At 44.1% G+C, this 16,128-nt stretch overlaps 1 protein-coding gene across 9 annotated transcripts in view; it reads left to right on the forward strand.

Moving 5' to 3' along the window:
• EPHA5 (EPH receptor A5) overlaps positions 1-16,128 on the forward strand; it is a 216,182-nt gene that overhangs the window by 93,099 nt on the left and 106,955 nt on the right. For 7 of the 9 annotated variants that reach the window (XM_075500803.1, XM_075500804.1, XM_075500799.1 and 4 more), the window contains exon 4: positions 14,922-15,077. The exons of the other annotated variants lie outside the window; for them this stretch is intronic. In XM_075500803.1, coding sequence (XP_075356918.1) covers positions 14,922-15,077 — 156 coding nt within the window. The remainder of the gene's footprint in view (positions 1-14,921; positions 15,078-16,128) is intronic. 9 annotated transcript variants of the gene reach the window in all.

Here is a 16,128-nt window from a genome sequence, read left to right on the forward strand (position 1 = left end):
TGCCCCTTCGGGTCTGGACACTAATTAGAATGAGTGAATTAGCAAAAGCTGTAACAAATTATTTAAACTAATGAGCTTTCTTCACTGAAGCAGGTGAGGGAGAGATCACTCCAACTGCTCTGCTGGCAGATCTGGAGGGGCAATAACTTCTGACTAGGAGAGCATTTGGGGCAAATAAACTCTTCCCCCATTAGAACCAGGTAGAGGAAAGGAAACAGGTGCCCTTGGCTCTTCCTGGGACGGGACGATCTTTGTGCTTCCCAGTTCTGCAAAGGGAGCAGGCTGGAAAATAGCTCTGCTTACTCCTGAAGATGCTGTGTCAGCAGAGAGAGGAGGATGCTTCCCGGTAAAGGGAGCTCACGAGGTAAGTAGCAGATGAAGGACATAAAACAGAAAAAGCACAAAACCTGATGGGACAACATAGGATACCTCCCCAGTTAGCAACCTTGTAATGCGAACCCCATGGGCCCAGTAAGTGTGCCAAAAAATACTGCATGCTATTTTGAGGTTATATTACCTTTTTTTATCGAGCATGGACAAAATTCATGTTCTCTGGTCTGGGCTGAGATTTATAGCAGTGCAGGATATTAGTACTTTTCCGATTACAGTGCTGTGGCGGTAGGAGACTTCCATGCATCCCTCTTGCTGCTAGAAGGCTGACAGTGTGTGCTTATGCCTGCATGTGTATTAGCAAGGGTTATTAATTTCTTTTGGATGCAAAACTACAATTAGTGTCCCTTGGCTTTTTCCTAACTGAAAATGGCTTTTTAAATATGTAAGAATCAGAAATAGGGTTTTTTTTGATACCTGGGTCCTTTCCTGAGTCTATCATTCAAGTGATCATTTGTCATTAGGCACAGTGGGCAGGAGGTTAATTGTAATTGCGTGGTCACCTGGACTATTGTGTGATTCGAAGCAGAGTTTCTCTGCTGTGTCAGGTCCAACAGTATATTATTTGAAAGCGTTAGTGCCAGGTTGCTCTTTAAATCTGCCAGGGAACTGAGGAAGAAGTGATTTAAGCCTTCGATTTAGTGCTCTCTTCTTGCTGTCCGCTTCAGGCCACTTTAACTAGCAATAGCAGAATGTGAGCGGAATTAAAATACAGAATTTTTAAATAAAATAAAATCAAAAGTAGCGACCAAGAAGGTGGAACCCTTCATCTTGGTAACTTAATACCATGTATCTTTGTTGACAACTCTATATGTAAATCACTAATTATTCTTAACTATTCAGTTCCCCTCCAGGAAATCCAGACTTCAACATTAAAGGCTAGCTATAAGGAATGAAAGCCTTGCGCCAATTCCCCACAGATTTTATTAAGCTGCAGAGAAAACCCAAGGGTTTTTTTGCATCATGAATAACAGTGATAGAGGGGTCAGCAATTTACCTACATCAGTGGAGATTACTGGGTTTGGGGCCATAATTGTAAGCACTTTATGGCTTCAGTAATATATATTTTCTACCTCGGTGGAGCAGCAAGAGAAGGAGGGCACGACTGGCTATGCTCGGCCGAGGTCTCCTTTCATCGCTTTACGCCAGAGGTGGTGTCCAGGAATGCTGTGAAGGTGCACAACTGATGGGGATGTCTGTCTTGGATGGTTTTTGACACAGACTTTTTCCTAGCCTTCCCTTTTTTTGGGATGGCAGGTCATTTGCAGACCTGTCTGGTGGCTGGGACCAGGTTTGGTGGCTTTGGTGCTGTCTGGTCCAGCTCTCGGGCTTGCGGTTTGGTAGTGCTCCCAGACTGAGCTGTAGGTCGCTGGGTCTGTGTACGTGATGGTGGTATGTACCCTCCCATAGCCATGGGATGGCTGGCTCTCTTGTCCATCAATGCATTTGAACAGCAGCTGGGTGGTCCTGTGTGAGCTGAGGGGTGGCTGGGTGCAGGATGAGGGTTGTGGTGTCATGTGTTCTGGACCATGAAAACTGTGTGTTGGGCTGCATGGCCTTTGAAGGGAGAGGGCAGGAAGAAGATGCCTCTCTGCAGCCTGGTGTGGATGTGGCGTGAGCAGGTGTCGTGCATCTGGATGAGGTGAAGGCAAGCCCTTTGCCTGGTCATGCTGCTGTAGGCAGCACTGGTGTGGCTGATGCTGTGTGGAGGCCCTGTAGTGACTTTGGCATGTGCTGAAAGGTAAGGTCTGGTTAAAACCCCACTACTTAACACCTTTGTTCTGGATTTTAACTCGATTTATACGTTCACTTTTGCTTTTAACCCCCTCTTGAAGACAGTCTTGCAGAGATGCAGGAGTCGCCCAGACGATCAGAATCCCTTCGTTACCTTCATTCACCAGGCAGTTACCATAAATCTCTAAACTCTGATTACTGTCTTGTTTAAATGCTATATTCATTTTCTGTTGTTTCATCTTTGTAGCTAATTCTTACTATATTTCATTGTAACTGATCTGCGTGCCTTCTCCAATGCTGGCCTTTTGTCCTCTTTCTCCCCTGCCTTCTATTTATATTATTCTTGGCCACCTGTCTTGAAGGAGCTGTTGATTAAAGGATGCAAACTGCCTCAGATCTTGCATATCAAGCTGCTCTTTTTTTCAAGTTTCTCGGTTGAGAAGAGCATCCATTTTTCCACTGCAGTGCAGCTTTACCCAGATACCTGGTCTCTCCAGCTCTCTCCTTTTTTTTTTTTTTTTTTTTTTTCCTTTGCCCTCCCATCCCGCTAAATGGGCATCTTGTCAAAACCTGTTTGCACAGACTGACAGCTATAGAGATCTTGGAGAAAAAGCCAGATCCTTGCACATACACCCTAACAAACAGAATCAAAATGTCAAGGCACAAGTGAAATGTATCGCTGTACTTCCCTGTCAGATTTTGCTAATATCACCTGGATAAATTGACAGAGGAACACCTGCAGCAAGTTAACCTATTTTTATTAGCACTTATTTCACATATTTATATTTGTTATGAATATAGGGACTGCTGGGAGAAAGCTTTCAATTACTTCCTGGCAGGATGAAATGCCCCCTGTTCTTCACGTCGAAAGATAGTTGGGTCAGTGTCGTGGTGTAACCCCAGCTGTCAACTAAGCCCCACCCAGCCGCTCGCTCACTCTCCCCTGGTGGGATGGGAGAGAGAATGGGAAGAGTAAAAGTGAGAACACTCGTGGGTTGAGCTAAAGACAGTTTAATAGGGAAAGCAAAAGCCGCGCACGCAAGCGAAGCGAAGCAAGGAATTCATTCACTCCTTCCCATGGGCAGGCAGGTGTTCAGCCATCTCCAGGAAAGCAGGGCTCCATCACACATAATGGTTACTCGGGAAGACAAACGCCATCACTCTGAACATCCGCCCCTTCCTTCTTCTTCCCCAGCTTTATATGCTGAGCATGATGTCTATGGTATGGGATAGCCCTTTGGTCAGCTGGGGTCAGCTGTCCCAGCTGTGTCCCCTCCCAACTCCTTGTGAACCCCATCCTACTCGCTGGTGGGGTGGGGTGAGGAGCAGAAAAGGCCTTGACTCTGTGTAAGCACTGCTCAGCAATAACTACAACACCCCTGTATTCTCAATGCTGTTCTCAGCACAAATCCAAACCATAGCCCCATACTAGCGACTATGAAGAAAATTAACGCTGTCCCAGCCAAAACCAGCACAGGCAGTGAAGTTGCTTTAAAATAGCACAGCAATTAATAAAGAAAGAAAAAATAATTTCACAGTCTGTTGTTAAATTAGCAATTCTTCAGAGTGTCTGGAGTTCCTGGCAGAATTAATATGCACTCTGAAGCCTTGGGTAGCCTTGGTGCATATCATTTACCCAGCAGCTGTAAGAGCAAAATGCCAGAGACGAGGAGACGTCCTCGATTGCAAGGGAAATACTGGAATTATCTGTCTAGTAATCATTCAGCAGCCTCGTTCACAAATAATCAAGAAACATTTGGATTTGGATGACATCCCTTGTTATTTCAAGACAAAAGTAGCAGAAACAGTGGCTGGAAAATGATGTGTTAAGTAACACGGCGAAAAAAAGTAGGCAGGGAGCAACATACATTTGAGCAGGGAGAAGAAAGTATACAATAAAAGTACAATAAACTTCCCTTGTATTGAAGGGGAGTATTTTATAGCATCTTTCTGCAAATTGAGTGCATCTACATAAATAACGTAGTGACACATTTAATTGCAACTATTTATTTTCAAATTTGGCTGGATGATGAGAGAATTTCTGTGTGGAATAATGAACCTTGTGTTTTTGCCACTTGTGCAACTTTCAAGAAAATAAATTTTGAATGGTATTTGGGCTAAGTGTCAGAGCCTCAGAAGTTCCTAGCTGCTCTCTAGTGCATCTGAAAAGAAACCAACATCCAGAAGTGCATCCATATGGAACGGATGCTGGATATTGGGGAGGCCAAGAGATGACAGGGAGGAAAATATTACCAGTCCCTACTTGAGTCAGGAAACTCCCATTTGGTCTTTCAGTGCAAAGTGTACCACTTGAAATAAAAGAAAAAATACTGGGCTTTTTACATTTACCTTCTGCTGGTTGAGCTGTTGGTGTTTGCATTTTCAGGCTTTCTTCTCAAAAAGGCTAGAAACCTCTTCTCTCTCTCTCTCTTTTTTTGTTAATGACAAGACTGATTCTTCAGATTCTCCTGCAGCCTCTGCATTTGAGGGCTACTGAGAGGACAGGCAGTATCCTCACGTGCCACCCTCGCCCGCTGGTATCGTAGGATAGATGCCACAATACTTGACAAGGTTTTGAAAACAAGGTGTGGAAGAGGAGCTGTGGGATGGCAAAATGTTGGGGGCCATTGTGTTTGAGACATAAGATGAGCAGTTTGCGGTCTTTTCTTGCAAGGCGTAGGTACGCCAAACCCAGGGCATAATGCGCTTGGACCCACACCAGCTGCTCCCCTCTCTCCCCTCTTGTTGTCTTCCAGTCTTCCCTTGAACAAATCAAACGTGAATGGTTTCTGTAAAGCAGAAGCGTTGGGTTTTTTTCTCACTGCCTTAGGAAGATTGTTCAAGTTGATGCAATGCAAGGGTGCGGACATGCAGCAGAAATTACAAAGAAAGATAGTGCTGGGTTTCCAGGGCAAACAGGCTCGTGTAGGCAATGCTTATTTCTTTGGATGTAGCTGGAGAGCCAGGTAAGCTACCTGTAAGCAACAGTATCCCCTTATAATAGTTTGAGAATTAAATCTCCGTAAATCAAGCTTGGGCAGCTCAAAACCTTAAATAAAAAGCCTGTGAAAATGGCCAGCATTGCTGCTGCAAAGTGTGCTTCAGGCTAGTGCTGTATGATATCGGGAAATGGATTTCGCAGGAAGGAGGTTGTGGTGAGGCTTCATGTAGCGAGAGGGAAGGCAGTGTTTGCTTTGCTTTACTTTTTGCTTCACATCTGAATTTCTGGAGCAGTTGCATATGTCAAACAGCCATTTTTGGGGCAAAAACAAAGCCCATGGGGAAGAGGCGGTGGACAGGGATGCTAGCAGGACATCTTCCTCCCAAGAATAGGATGTTTTTGTCTCAGAAAAGTACTGTTTATAGTCTGACAAAGAAAATGTCTTCTTGGGATATAACTGCATATTTTTTTTTCTCTGGGGTTTTGCTGGTTTTCTGTCTGGTCTGGAGTCACAGCAGTTCTAGCTAGTTCATGGCAAGGACGGTCCAACTCCAGCATCCAAAAGCCATGAGGCCACCAACCCAAATAGTATTGCGATTGGCTCCAAAATCAGGAGGTTTAAAGTGCCAAGTTGTATTGATTTATCTTGGGTTTGAGCATGTTTGTTCACATGCAGCAAGTTTTCCTCCAGAAATGGGAGAGATCGTACTGAAATAAATTCTCTTGTTGTTGCAGGGCTGCAGGATTGGAGCTCAAAGAAAAGCTCCCAGTATTGTCAGGCCCACATGGGAGGAGCTGGCAATGCCTCAGATTGCCCTTCATTGAGCTCGTTCCTAAAGAGGAGCTGTTTGGTGCAGTTACTTTGGCAAGGCAGATGAACTGTGAAGTGTTGCAGTGTTCATCTGACCCAAAGAAGTAGTTTAGTCAACTTAACAAATAATGTCAGTGTTTTGATGTCTGGTTAATTAAATCGAAATCATGAAGCGTTGTATCTGCACGTGACGGGATAACCGCTTGATGTTTCTGCACTTTGGGGTGTGTGTGGAGCTTGTTTAGCTTTCCTCATTAAATTTCTCAGGGTATTAATACTTCTGGCACGCACCCTTTGATTTGTTGCCTCCTAACCAAAGCCAAAACGTCTCATGGTATGCATATCAGGGCAGAATTTAGCTTGGCAAGACCTTCATCTGTAACTCTAACCAGTGTGCTCCAATGCAAAAACCCACGAGCTTCTGCAGAAGGAGGCATGACTGAAGGGAGGTGTTCCCCAAGAGACATGCCTGCTTTTTCTTCTGTGCGCCTCTAAGCCGCCTGCCTGCTGCAGAATTGGCTAGCATCACCTGTATCTTAAATTTGCAAAAAAACCTCCGCTTCCCTGGAGTCAGTTTTATGTGCATAAACCCATTTAGCACACTTAGTCCAGGCAACTGTGGATAAATCCTTCCTATCTTTTTTTGGTCAGAAGGACTGTAAAAGATCCATCTCCATTGCCCTCTGATGGAATTTGAATAGATGTGTCTGGAGTGACATATGTTCAGCCATAAATTACAGAGGAACAATTTTAAAATAAATTGTCTGCAGCCAGTCCTACCAAATTTACCTCCTGAGGCAGATGATCATAAAGCTAGAAGCAAACAAGCCCTTAAACATTTGAGGCAGGGTTTGAAAGGATCCTTTTGCATAGGTGTGTTAGCATTGCCATAGGTCAGTGGGATGCTTCCTATTTTGGACCAAAATAGTCAGTGGAGAAAAGGCTGATTTTATACCACCTAGAAATCTTGTCCACACAAATGAAGTTGTGCAAGGTAGAGCCAACCAGAAGGAAATACTTTAAGCATTTTCACTTCTCTTTACTGCCTGTGTATGTACAGTATGTTCAGGCTAAAACCTTGAAATGTTGGTAAACACACATGACATAAATCATCAAAATAAATCCTCCCAAACGTCGTATTTCTTAACCACAATGGATTGCAATTGTCCAAGCCACAGCATAATTAGAGAATCTTTCTTTCTTTGCTGGCTGGGCTCCAGATCCCTATGGCAGACTGAACCAGAAGACTAAACCCCTTTTATTGTAGTATTGTGCCAGCAAACATGCGGCTTTGAACAACCCTATTTTCCAGGAGATTTTACCAACTGGTCTTTGCATTACTGTCTGTAATACATGTACACAGATGGACATAGAGGGGTTTTGGCTGCATCATTTTCAAGTTTGATCCTGTCCCCCTGTTGCCATGAGGGATGATGCTTGTAATTGCTATTCAGTCAACGCCGCTACCAAACTCCAGGGAGTTCTGCGGCTTGTCCATCAATCCTCCCCTCGCTTAGCGTGCAATGCAGCTTGAATGTTTAAGTTACCATTCACGTAACAAAGGATAACCCCGGGTGCGTGTCTTTGTGTGCAGAAACCCCCAAAACAGACTTTTGTGCCTCTTGGATTAGGCACAGAGCTAGCCATCTCAAGTTATGTTTATGAGCGTGCAGAAACAAATGTCTCTCTGCTGCCTTCTGTATCTTAAATCGTATTTTTCCCTTAGGTGCAGCGTTGTAAATCATTGCTTCCTCTCTTTAAGGGAGCAAAATGATTTCAGTTTGTCTTCATTAAAAAAAAAAAAAAGACAGTAATTTAAGCATAATTTAGGCGCATCTTCGTCCTGCACCTTGGAGAACAAAGAAAAGATACACAGATAGATTTTTATAGACATAGAAATTTACAGAGATAGATATTTTATAACTATAATAGGCAGAGAGGCTGTAGCAACAGGATGTGGACTGCCTTTTTTTATTGTAAGCCAGATAGTTAGGGCTCAGTGAGACCTACCTGGATCTGTCTCTTGTAACCAGAGAGGGAGGAGGACCACAGGTGCCACCTGGGCTGAGAGCTGAGGAGCCCTTGTACACGCTTGCAAGAGCACACAGCTGCTGGTCACAGAAATTTTGGGTTTGCTAGGAAATGCATGCTTCATCGCAAGCAGTGCTTTCTCTAGAAATGTACCAGTATCTCCCAGGGTTTTTTTGGATGGGAAAGTGTGGGGAAAAAAAACCCACAAAACCAAAGCATGCACAGCTAGCCCTGCCGTCGACGCAGATGTTGGGAGCACGCTCGCGCAGTGCTGAGTGCTTTTGAAAAATCTTTTGTTTCCCCTAATAGCATTTATTTTTCCATAGCTTGCTTTCCTTCTGCGAAATCAAACCCAAATGATAGCGCGGGTTTGCATATATGCCAGGATAAATCTCCTTCCCTGCTCTTCCATCACGCTGCTGAGAGTTTAGGCTTGACTCAGGTTTTGCCTCATTGATTGCTTCAAAATCTTCTTAAGAGCAAAGTCGGGATGTGCAGAAATATAGCCCATTAAGATCTTAATGTAATCACGAGCATTTTCAAATGCATTGTGTTCTAGGTATTTTTATGGCTTACAAATGTAGCTGACTTGGGAATTTGATGAATTTTTCAGAGTGATGCCATGTGATGAAGTTTTATGCCATTTAGAAGAAACACATTAATGTCATTAGTGGCAGTTAATTCTTAGTTTTCCAGCAACTACGGTCATGTCATAAATTGCCGTGTGACAATTTAGTGAGTCACGTGGTAGAAAAAGTAGTATTTCAAGGGGAGGAACTGAAAGTACTAATTTATTTATATTCTAGTTTTCAAGGTTGTTTTGGTATTCAGAGCTAGAGCTGATTTAAATGTGGAGCGAAGGCAATTCAGCCTGAGTTAGTGTGGGGTTGGACAGAACAGCATCAAAAGACACAATGTTTTCTTAGAACAAAAAAAAGCTTAAAAGATATTTCCCACTTGAGATGCATCAATCTGCTTACATCCAAGGTAAGGGCTGAATCTCTTTTTTTCAAGGTGCAAAGCCTTCAGATGCCCCACTTATCCAGCGAGCTCCAGGAACCTGTTTAAAAGGACCTTTAGTGGGTCTTGGGCTGCAGCATTGGGTGCTGGAGTTGTCGAAGGATGCTGGCAAGTCCACTGGATTCAGGCAAACTGGCAGCTTTGAATTACAGTGTTTTATTAGTGGGTATTTATTTAATTCCCTTCAAATCCCCAAGGCGTGCTGCAGGAAGCAACATAGCAGTATTGCAGATAGAGAGACCAACCCTAAAGGAGATATAATCAGGGCATTTTACACATTTTTCTATAGCTTTATAGCTTTGGCAGCAATTTCGGTGTCGGCCTGCAGTTCAAGGAGAGCTGTTAGGGAGGGCAGGATTAGCTCTTGGGAGCCTGCTTGTAAATTCTGCAGGAGGATGCTCGGTGGTGGATTGCTGTAGTTCTTGCAATACTTTTAGAAGAGCATGGAGATCATCTGTTTATATTGGTTGGGAGACATGAAGACAGTCTGCTGTGTTTTTTGTTTTGTTTTTTCTTGTAAGTAAAAATGTGTGTCAGAAGCACAAGCTGAGGCTTGGAGCTGCTCAGCAGTTTAATTGATTCCACGTTGAAAAGACTCTACCTCTCTAAACCCTTCTTTAGGTTTTGGATGCATCTAAGAGGCAACAGCCCCCTCTTCTCAGTGCAAACGCTTCAAGGTATGGTGGCTCCAGAGACTAGAGCAGGGGTTGGTTTATTTGTAGCTTGTTTTTGCTCAAATCCTTCAACTCTCAAGGCATATTCCCTGTGCCAGAGCGATGTGCTAATGAAGGCAGAGTTGATGAGCTACAGAGCTGCTCTCCTTTCTGCTGAACACCTCCCCCCCCCCAGTCCTGCTTGTGTTTCAGCTGAGAGCCGGTTTGGTGTGGATTATGAGTCTGTCCATGGGGCAGAGAGTTTTATGCTGTAGTTGCTTCTAAAAGCTGTGGTAATTTGAGCTGTGTGTCCCTGCCCGAAGAAGTTTGCAGTCTGAAAAGGCAAATGCTAAAGGATGGAAAGGACAAGCAAAGGGGGTTTGCAGTTTGGGGAGGAAACCTCAGTTTCAGCTGGATAACCTGTGCTCCGTCTAGACTAGGCATCCTTATCCTCATTAATTTTTGTTAGATTTTGTCCATTAGCTTTATCTATGGATTAGCCGCACTGCCTTATGAGTTACACTTGTGGCTTCTGATTACTGTGGAGACTAATTTGGTGCTCTGCAAGGGAAACAGTGCAAGTCCTGTTTGAGCTTTATTTTCTGGGATATATGAAAGGTCACTTTGCTGATCCTAAGCACTTAAGTACTGTGAGCTTATCCTCCCAGCATCAAGAGAGTGCAAAGGGAATAATAGGTTGGACCTTTTTCGTATCTCCTGGGGTTTCAAGGCTTATAGGGTTGTGTTTCCTAGCTTTTCTCTCTCCAGGGACAAAACTGAAATTCCCACTAATATTAATTGGGTGGTTTTACCAACATGGCCACGTATGCGCCTGTGGATATGGAGAACCTCAGAGGTGGTCGTTGCTTCCAGCACTCGTTGCCTGGAATTGGCGTGCATCGAAGGCGTGGGGTAGCCAGAGAGGAGAGGAGCCCTGCCTGTTGGATGCAGCCTTCAGCTGAAGCTCAGGGATAGTTACAGAGATGCAGCTGTGAATCATTTGATGTTAAGGCTTGCAGAAAATAATTTGTCAAGTAGACCCAGCTGTTTGATGTTGTTGGCTTGTTCTGCCTGCCCCCCCCCTCACTGATATAGCACTTAAAGTTCAGCAGGTTGTTTGAAGAGGCCAGTTTTCATTGTAAGAGGACCAGTGATTCCTCCTTCATCCACCCACGTTTGAAGAGCCAGTTTCTACCATCATGGCTCTTGTGGGTTCCCGTCTGCAAGGTACGAAGCCAGTTTCTAATCTGTCCGCTGCTGGTTTAAGGGATCAGCTCACACCATTGCTGTCCCAAGAGGCTCTTGCTGCCGTCCTTCGTTGCAGCCGTCTCTCTCTGGCCCATCCTGAAGTGCGCAAGCAAAAGGCTGCACAGACGTTAATGCTCTGTGCCTGCAACATGTTGTGGTTGCTACTAAAAATAAAAAGAGTGAAATTAATTTGCTAATAATGGATGTGCTACTAACAGAAACACATCCCACTTGTACCTAACACCAGCAGGTTGTTTATGGTGTATTTGCTGTGTCTAAAAATACTCTATTTTTTTTTTTTTCTAGCAACCAATTCAATTTAAAGACTATTTTCACACATCAGTGGCTGTTAATCAGTTAAGGAGTTATCAGTTTTAATATTAGGAATAAAGAAGCAGATCTCATCAACAGCTTAAAACTTTATTTCATTTCTTTTCACCTGGCTTGCAGTGGATTATGGGGAGTCTTAGGCTCATCTTATTTCTCCTTCTTTTCCCACCCCATTGAAAAGAGAGATAGTACCATTACATGCATGACTGTCCTGTGCTAGTTCTCCCTATCCCTTCAAGAGCTGTTGAATTAGAAATACTGAGATAAAAATATAAGACTAAAATAAGATTTAATTAGAAATTAAACCCCAGACACCCATGTAATTTTAAATAAAATCCTGTATACTTCATGAAGAGATTGTAAGGTTGACTGTCAGAAGAGGAATGGTACAATAGAGACCAAAATGCAAGGTAAGGTGCAGGCTGTTTGTGGCCCTGTTCGCTCCGAATCCAATTTCCAAAATATCTGAGACATTGCCACCAGTGGCAGAAAAATTACATGGTACCAGCCCCCGCTTTTGGCTGTTGAGCTCAGCCAAGGCTGTGCCCATCCGGCTACTGTGATACCTGCTCTGCAGTGTGGAAGCATAAGATGTTCCTGGGTCAGCTTTCATCTAACAGCATCCATTTCATCACAATATCCCTGTTTATTAGAGGATTGCTGCTTGAACCACCTCACCGGCTGTCCTCTCCTTTGTGTCATGTACAAAGCAAATATAGGAAAGGGTACAGATAAAAGCATTATAATAGATACTAGTTATGCCTGAAACATCCATGCAGCTACGACTGCTTCTGCTCCTCAGCATGGTAGTGCAAGTGTGGTTTCCATCAGGAGCGGTCCTCAAGCCTCTGGTTGCGAGAGGCTGGAAGGCTGTGCTGGGGGAGCCCTGCAAATCCCCCCCATCCTCCCCAGAGCATCTGCTGCAGGGGTGTGGGCTCGGCACACCACCACTCGCTGTGGTAATTTTTCCATTTATTTTTATTTTCTGTCCTGCCTTTTTTTGCATATCCCATTTCCTGTCCCTGAATTCTTCCTTTCTAACCAACACGAGAGTATTTCACTTAGATACGACAGCACGCTGCTCTGCTGGCTATTTGTTATGAGGGCTCATACTGAAATCTTCAGTGTAATCTAATGCTCTTGAATGTTCTTCCTTACACCTTTTGGATAGAGAAGGGACTTGCCTGACCCGTGGGAGCCTGGAGATGGTACAAAAATTGGTCCAGTTCAGTTTCATTTCACATCCCTCATTAAAACATGGGTTATTGGCGTTGTACATCTGTTGGCTCCGTACTTATTCATGAAAACCAAACATTCCCTTTGAGCTGAGCTATGTATCATACCATCATTAACAAGCTGCACCTCGTTGAAAATCTGTCAAGGAAAACTGACTTATTTTGCATTTGCTGCTTTGCACAAAATAGAAGCACAGTAAACTCTTGTGCCGTAATGATTTTCTGTCTGTCTTGATGGGATGTAATGAGATAAATTCAAGTCCTTTTTTGAAGGCTAATTACATCGAGTACACACTAGACGTGGGCTGCCCTTGTTACATGTTGCGCATTTTTGTGCTTTCATTTCCCCATCCCTATTGTCTGCGTGTGCAAGTGAGTTTGATTTGGCTTTGAAATACAAATTGTAGGCTAGAGAGGAGCTGTTTGGTGGTCTCCTCTCCCAGAAGACTCTCCAGAGATTGTATAACAAGTCCTTGCTGTAGGTAGGGCAGCTTTTGAACGTGGCTGTGAAGTAAATAAAAGAACTTAACTCTGTGCTTGAAACTGAGGAATGTGCCATAAAGCATGACGGCAGCTCGTGGCAAGTCTGCTAACAGCCATCAAGAATAAATTCAGCCCTACATCTGTTCACCGGTTCTGGTGTGTGGACACAAAGCAGATGAACTGCATCCTGCAGAGCTCATAGCCTAGGTATGGAGCACTAGTTGGATGATGAACAATTTTGGAAATTCGGTTTTTAAAACCTGTAAATCCCTCCAGTCCATGATTTGTTCTCTGCCTGTCTTGTGGGAAGAAAAGGGAGCTGGGGGAAGGTGTGGGAGGGTGCCTGGTTTGGGGAGGTCAGCAGGGATGCTAGAGGTGAGCATCCCATAGAGTAGGATGGAGAGGCTGCAGATGTATGATGGAGACCTGGCAACCTGTGGTTGGCTTGGGAACTGCTTCAGGGTTGCGTGGTGCTTGCAGTGAGAGCCTTGTGGTCCGGGCAAGGATGGAGGTGGGCCTGGGGGAGGTCTGTTGAATGCTCTTGGATCACACCCCTTTTGATGCATAAGTGATCTTCATTGGCAAAGACTTACTGGTTGGCTCTAGGAGTTAAGAGTTGATGTGCAAGTGTCTCACCTTTGGTAGTGACATAAAAGGGTAGATGTTGAGAGAGTTTCTCTGGTACCGCAGGAAGCAGAGCTAACATTGGAGGCAGTTGTTGTAGTTGGTCCATCAGAGGAAAAGGGATCACTAGTAAAAAAATCTATACTTTATCTACGGTGAAGATGAATTCTATCATCGCTGGCTGAATTTTAGCACATGACCTTCATGCTGTGATTGTCTGGGACATTCCTGGTGGGATAATATTAATGCTTTTGCTGTGAGCTCGTTTTCTTTCCAAGCTGGTTACAACTGGGGAAGTTTGAATGCCAATGGAAAGGCTCTGGGATTTCCTGGTAACTTCTGTAAGTCTGATAGCAGACCTATGCATCATTGATACCATACTGGGCAGAATTATTTTAGAGCATCTCTGAAGGAAAAAAAGTAGCAGCACTTTGGAACTTCTTTAACATGTCTCTGTGTCGCTGCTTTTTGAAACAAACAGAAAATAAAGTTTTCCCCCTTTTGCTAACAGTGGGTTTGTAATTCTACATATTAGGGTACAATTACAGGGCCAGCTGTGTTTTTCCTAAAGCGGGGTGGATACGTGCAAACCTGTGGCTGTCGCTGCTCCTGGCTGAGTGTGCGCATGCAGGTGAAGTGCAGAGTGCTTTGCTTAGATGAAAGAACACTTCTTTCAGGAGGCTGGAAACAAGATATTACTGTATTCACTTCAAATTATTTAAAAAAAGAAAAAAAATCCCAAGCTACCCTTAGCCATATATTATATCTGTGAGAACAAAAATAGCTCTCGTATCAAGTCTTAGTGCCTCGTCATGCATATATATTGGAGCTGGAAGGAATATCTTGTATGGCAAGCATGCCTGGTTCAGGCTATACCCAGAGCAGTCTGTCTTATATGGAGCACTTTAAAGTTCATCACAGGTTTGCAGGGGAAAAGACCCTAGGGAAGTAGCCTTATCACAGTGTCTTAAAGCTGTCGATCTTGAGATCCCCTCCACCACCATGTTGCTATTTGTTTACCGAGACATTGATTTCTGCGTGTAGAACATCTTAAATGAAAACCATGAGATGTATTTTACCTGTTTTTCTAAGACTGAATGAAAAAAACCCCAAGCACAATAATGTTTTCTAAAGCAGAGCCCAAAAGATGTTACATCTAATGCATTCAACAAGGAAAATAAATACCCAGCAAAGGCAGATGCTAGGGGAAAGAAACAATCAACAGCTTCTCATTCTCTTTTCATGAAGATATTAAGTATTCACTGTGTGTTAGTGGCATAGACTGTTTTAAAATATGCAAACCAAATAGCTCGTGAGTGTTTCTCTGTTTTCTAGCTGAAGATATGGTTTTTTTTAAAAGGAAATGTGAAGAGACTAATTTTATGATGGGAAAGCTTAGCCTGTGGTTCTTCTTTTCACAGTATGCAGACCTGGGTTCTTCAAAGCTTCACCCCACAGTCCATCCTGCAGCAAATGTCCCCCTCACAGCTACACGCTTGATGAAGCATCCACATCTTGCCTGTGTGAAGAACACTATTTTAGGAAGGAATCAGACCCACCTACAATGGCCTGTACAAGTAAGCATGTGCTTATAGGGTTGGTTTTAATCCTTTCAAGCTGTCCCTGTACTGTGACTAAACATTATGATCCTAATTAATGTGCTTTTACAGGCTCTGGACTGGAGTCTGAACTAGTCTTAACACACTTGTAATGTCACTGGCTTTGTCCACTGTACCCCCGTTTACACGAGAACAGACTTTTCGAAGCCTTTTGCTTCAAAAACTGGCATTGAACTCAGGAATCGTTTTTGTAACAAACGGATGCTCCATCACTCGCTGTCCGCTCATGGGCAGGCTCAGCCAGCAGCATGGTGTTCAGACAGTACGCATCGGTGTGTGCGTGGGTACCAGCGTGGGGCACGCACGCGGAGGAAACGACGGGTGGCGCTTGTCAGTGGTAGGCATGGATAGAGTCTGCATGGTCCTGCTTAGTATCATCTCCTAGCTCATTTTTGGTAAACAAGCAGGGGGAGAGCCCTACCTTTCCAAGCTGCCTGGAGATGATCATTCTTCAGGGTAGCCTCAAAATTCTGCAATGGAAACTGCTTCTCCAAATCTGCAGCAAAAATGTAGAGCTTATCCCCTTGGTGTAGGGGGAGGGTAGTATAACAAGCAAATTAGAATCATAGAATTGTTTAGGCTGGAAAAGACCTTTAAGATCATCAAGTCCAGCCGTTAAACTAGCACTGCCAAGTCCACCACTAAACCATGTCCCTAAGTGCCATGTCTACACGTCTTTTAAATACCTCCAGGGGTGGTGACTCAACCACTTCCCTGGGCAGCCTCTTCCAATGCTTGACAACCTTTTTGGTGAAGATATTTTTCCTAATATCCAATCTAAACCTCACCTGGCACAACTCGAGGCCATTTCCTCTCGTCCTATCACTTGTTACCTGGGAGAAGAGACCGACCCCCACCTCTCTACAACCTCCTTTCAGGTAGTTGTAGAGAGCGATAAGGTCTCCCCTCAGCCTCCTTTTCTCCAGGCTGAACAACCCCAGTTCCCTCAGCCGCTCCTCACAAGACTTCTGCTCCAGACCCTTCACCAGCTTCGTTGCCCTTCTCTGGA

The sequence above is a fragment of the Mycteria americana genome, chromosome 4 (genome assembly GCF_035582795.1).
Source record: "Mycteria americana isolate JAX WOST 10 ecotype Jacksonville Zoo and Gardens chromosome 4, USCA_MyAme_1.0, whole genome shotgun sequence".
In the NCBI taxonomy this organism is placed as follows: Eukaryota; Metazoa; Chordata; class Aves; order Ciconiiformes; family Ciconiidae; genus Mycteria; species Mycteria americana.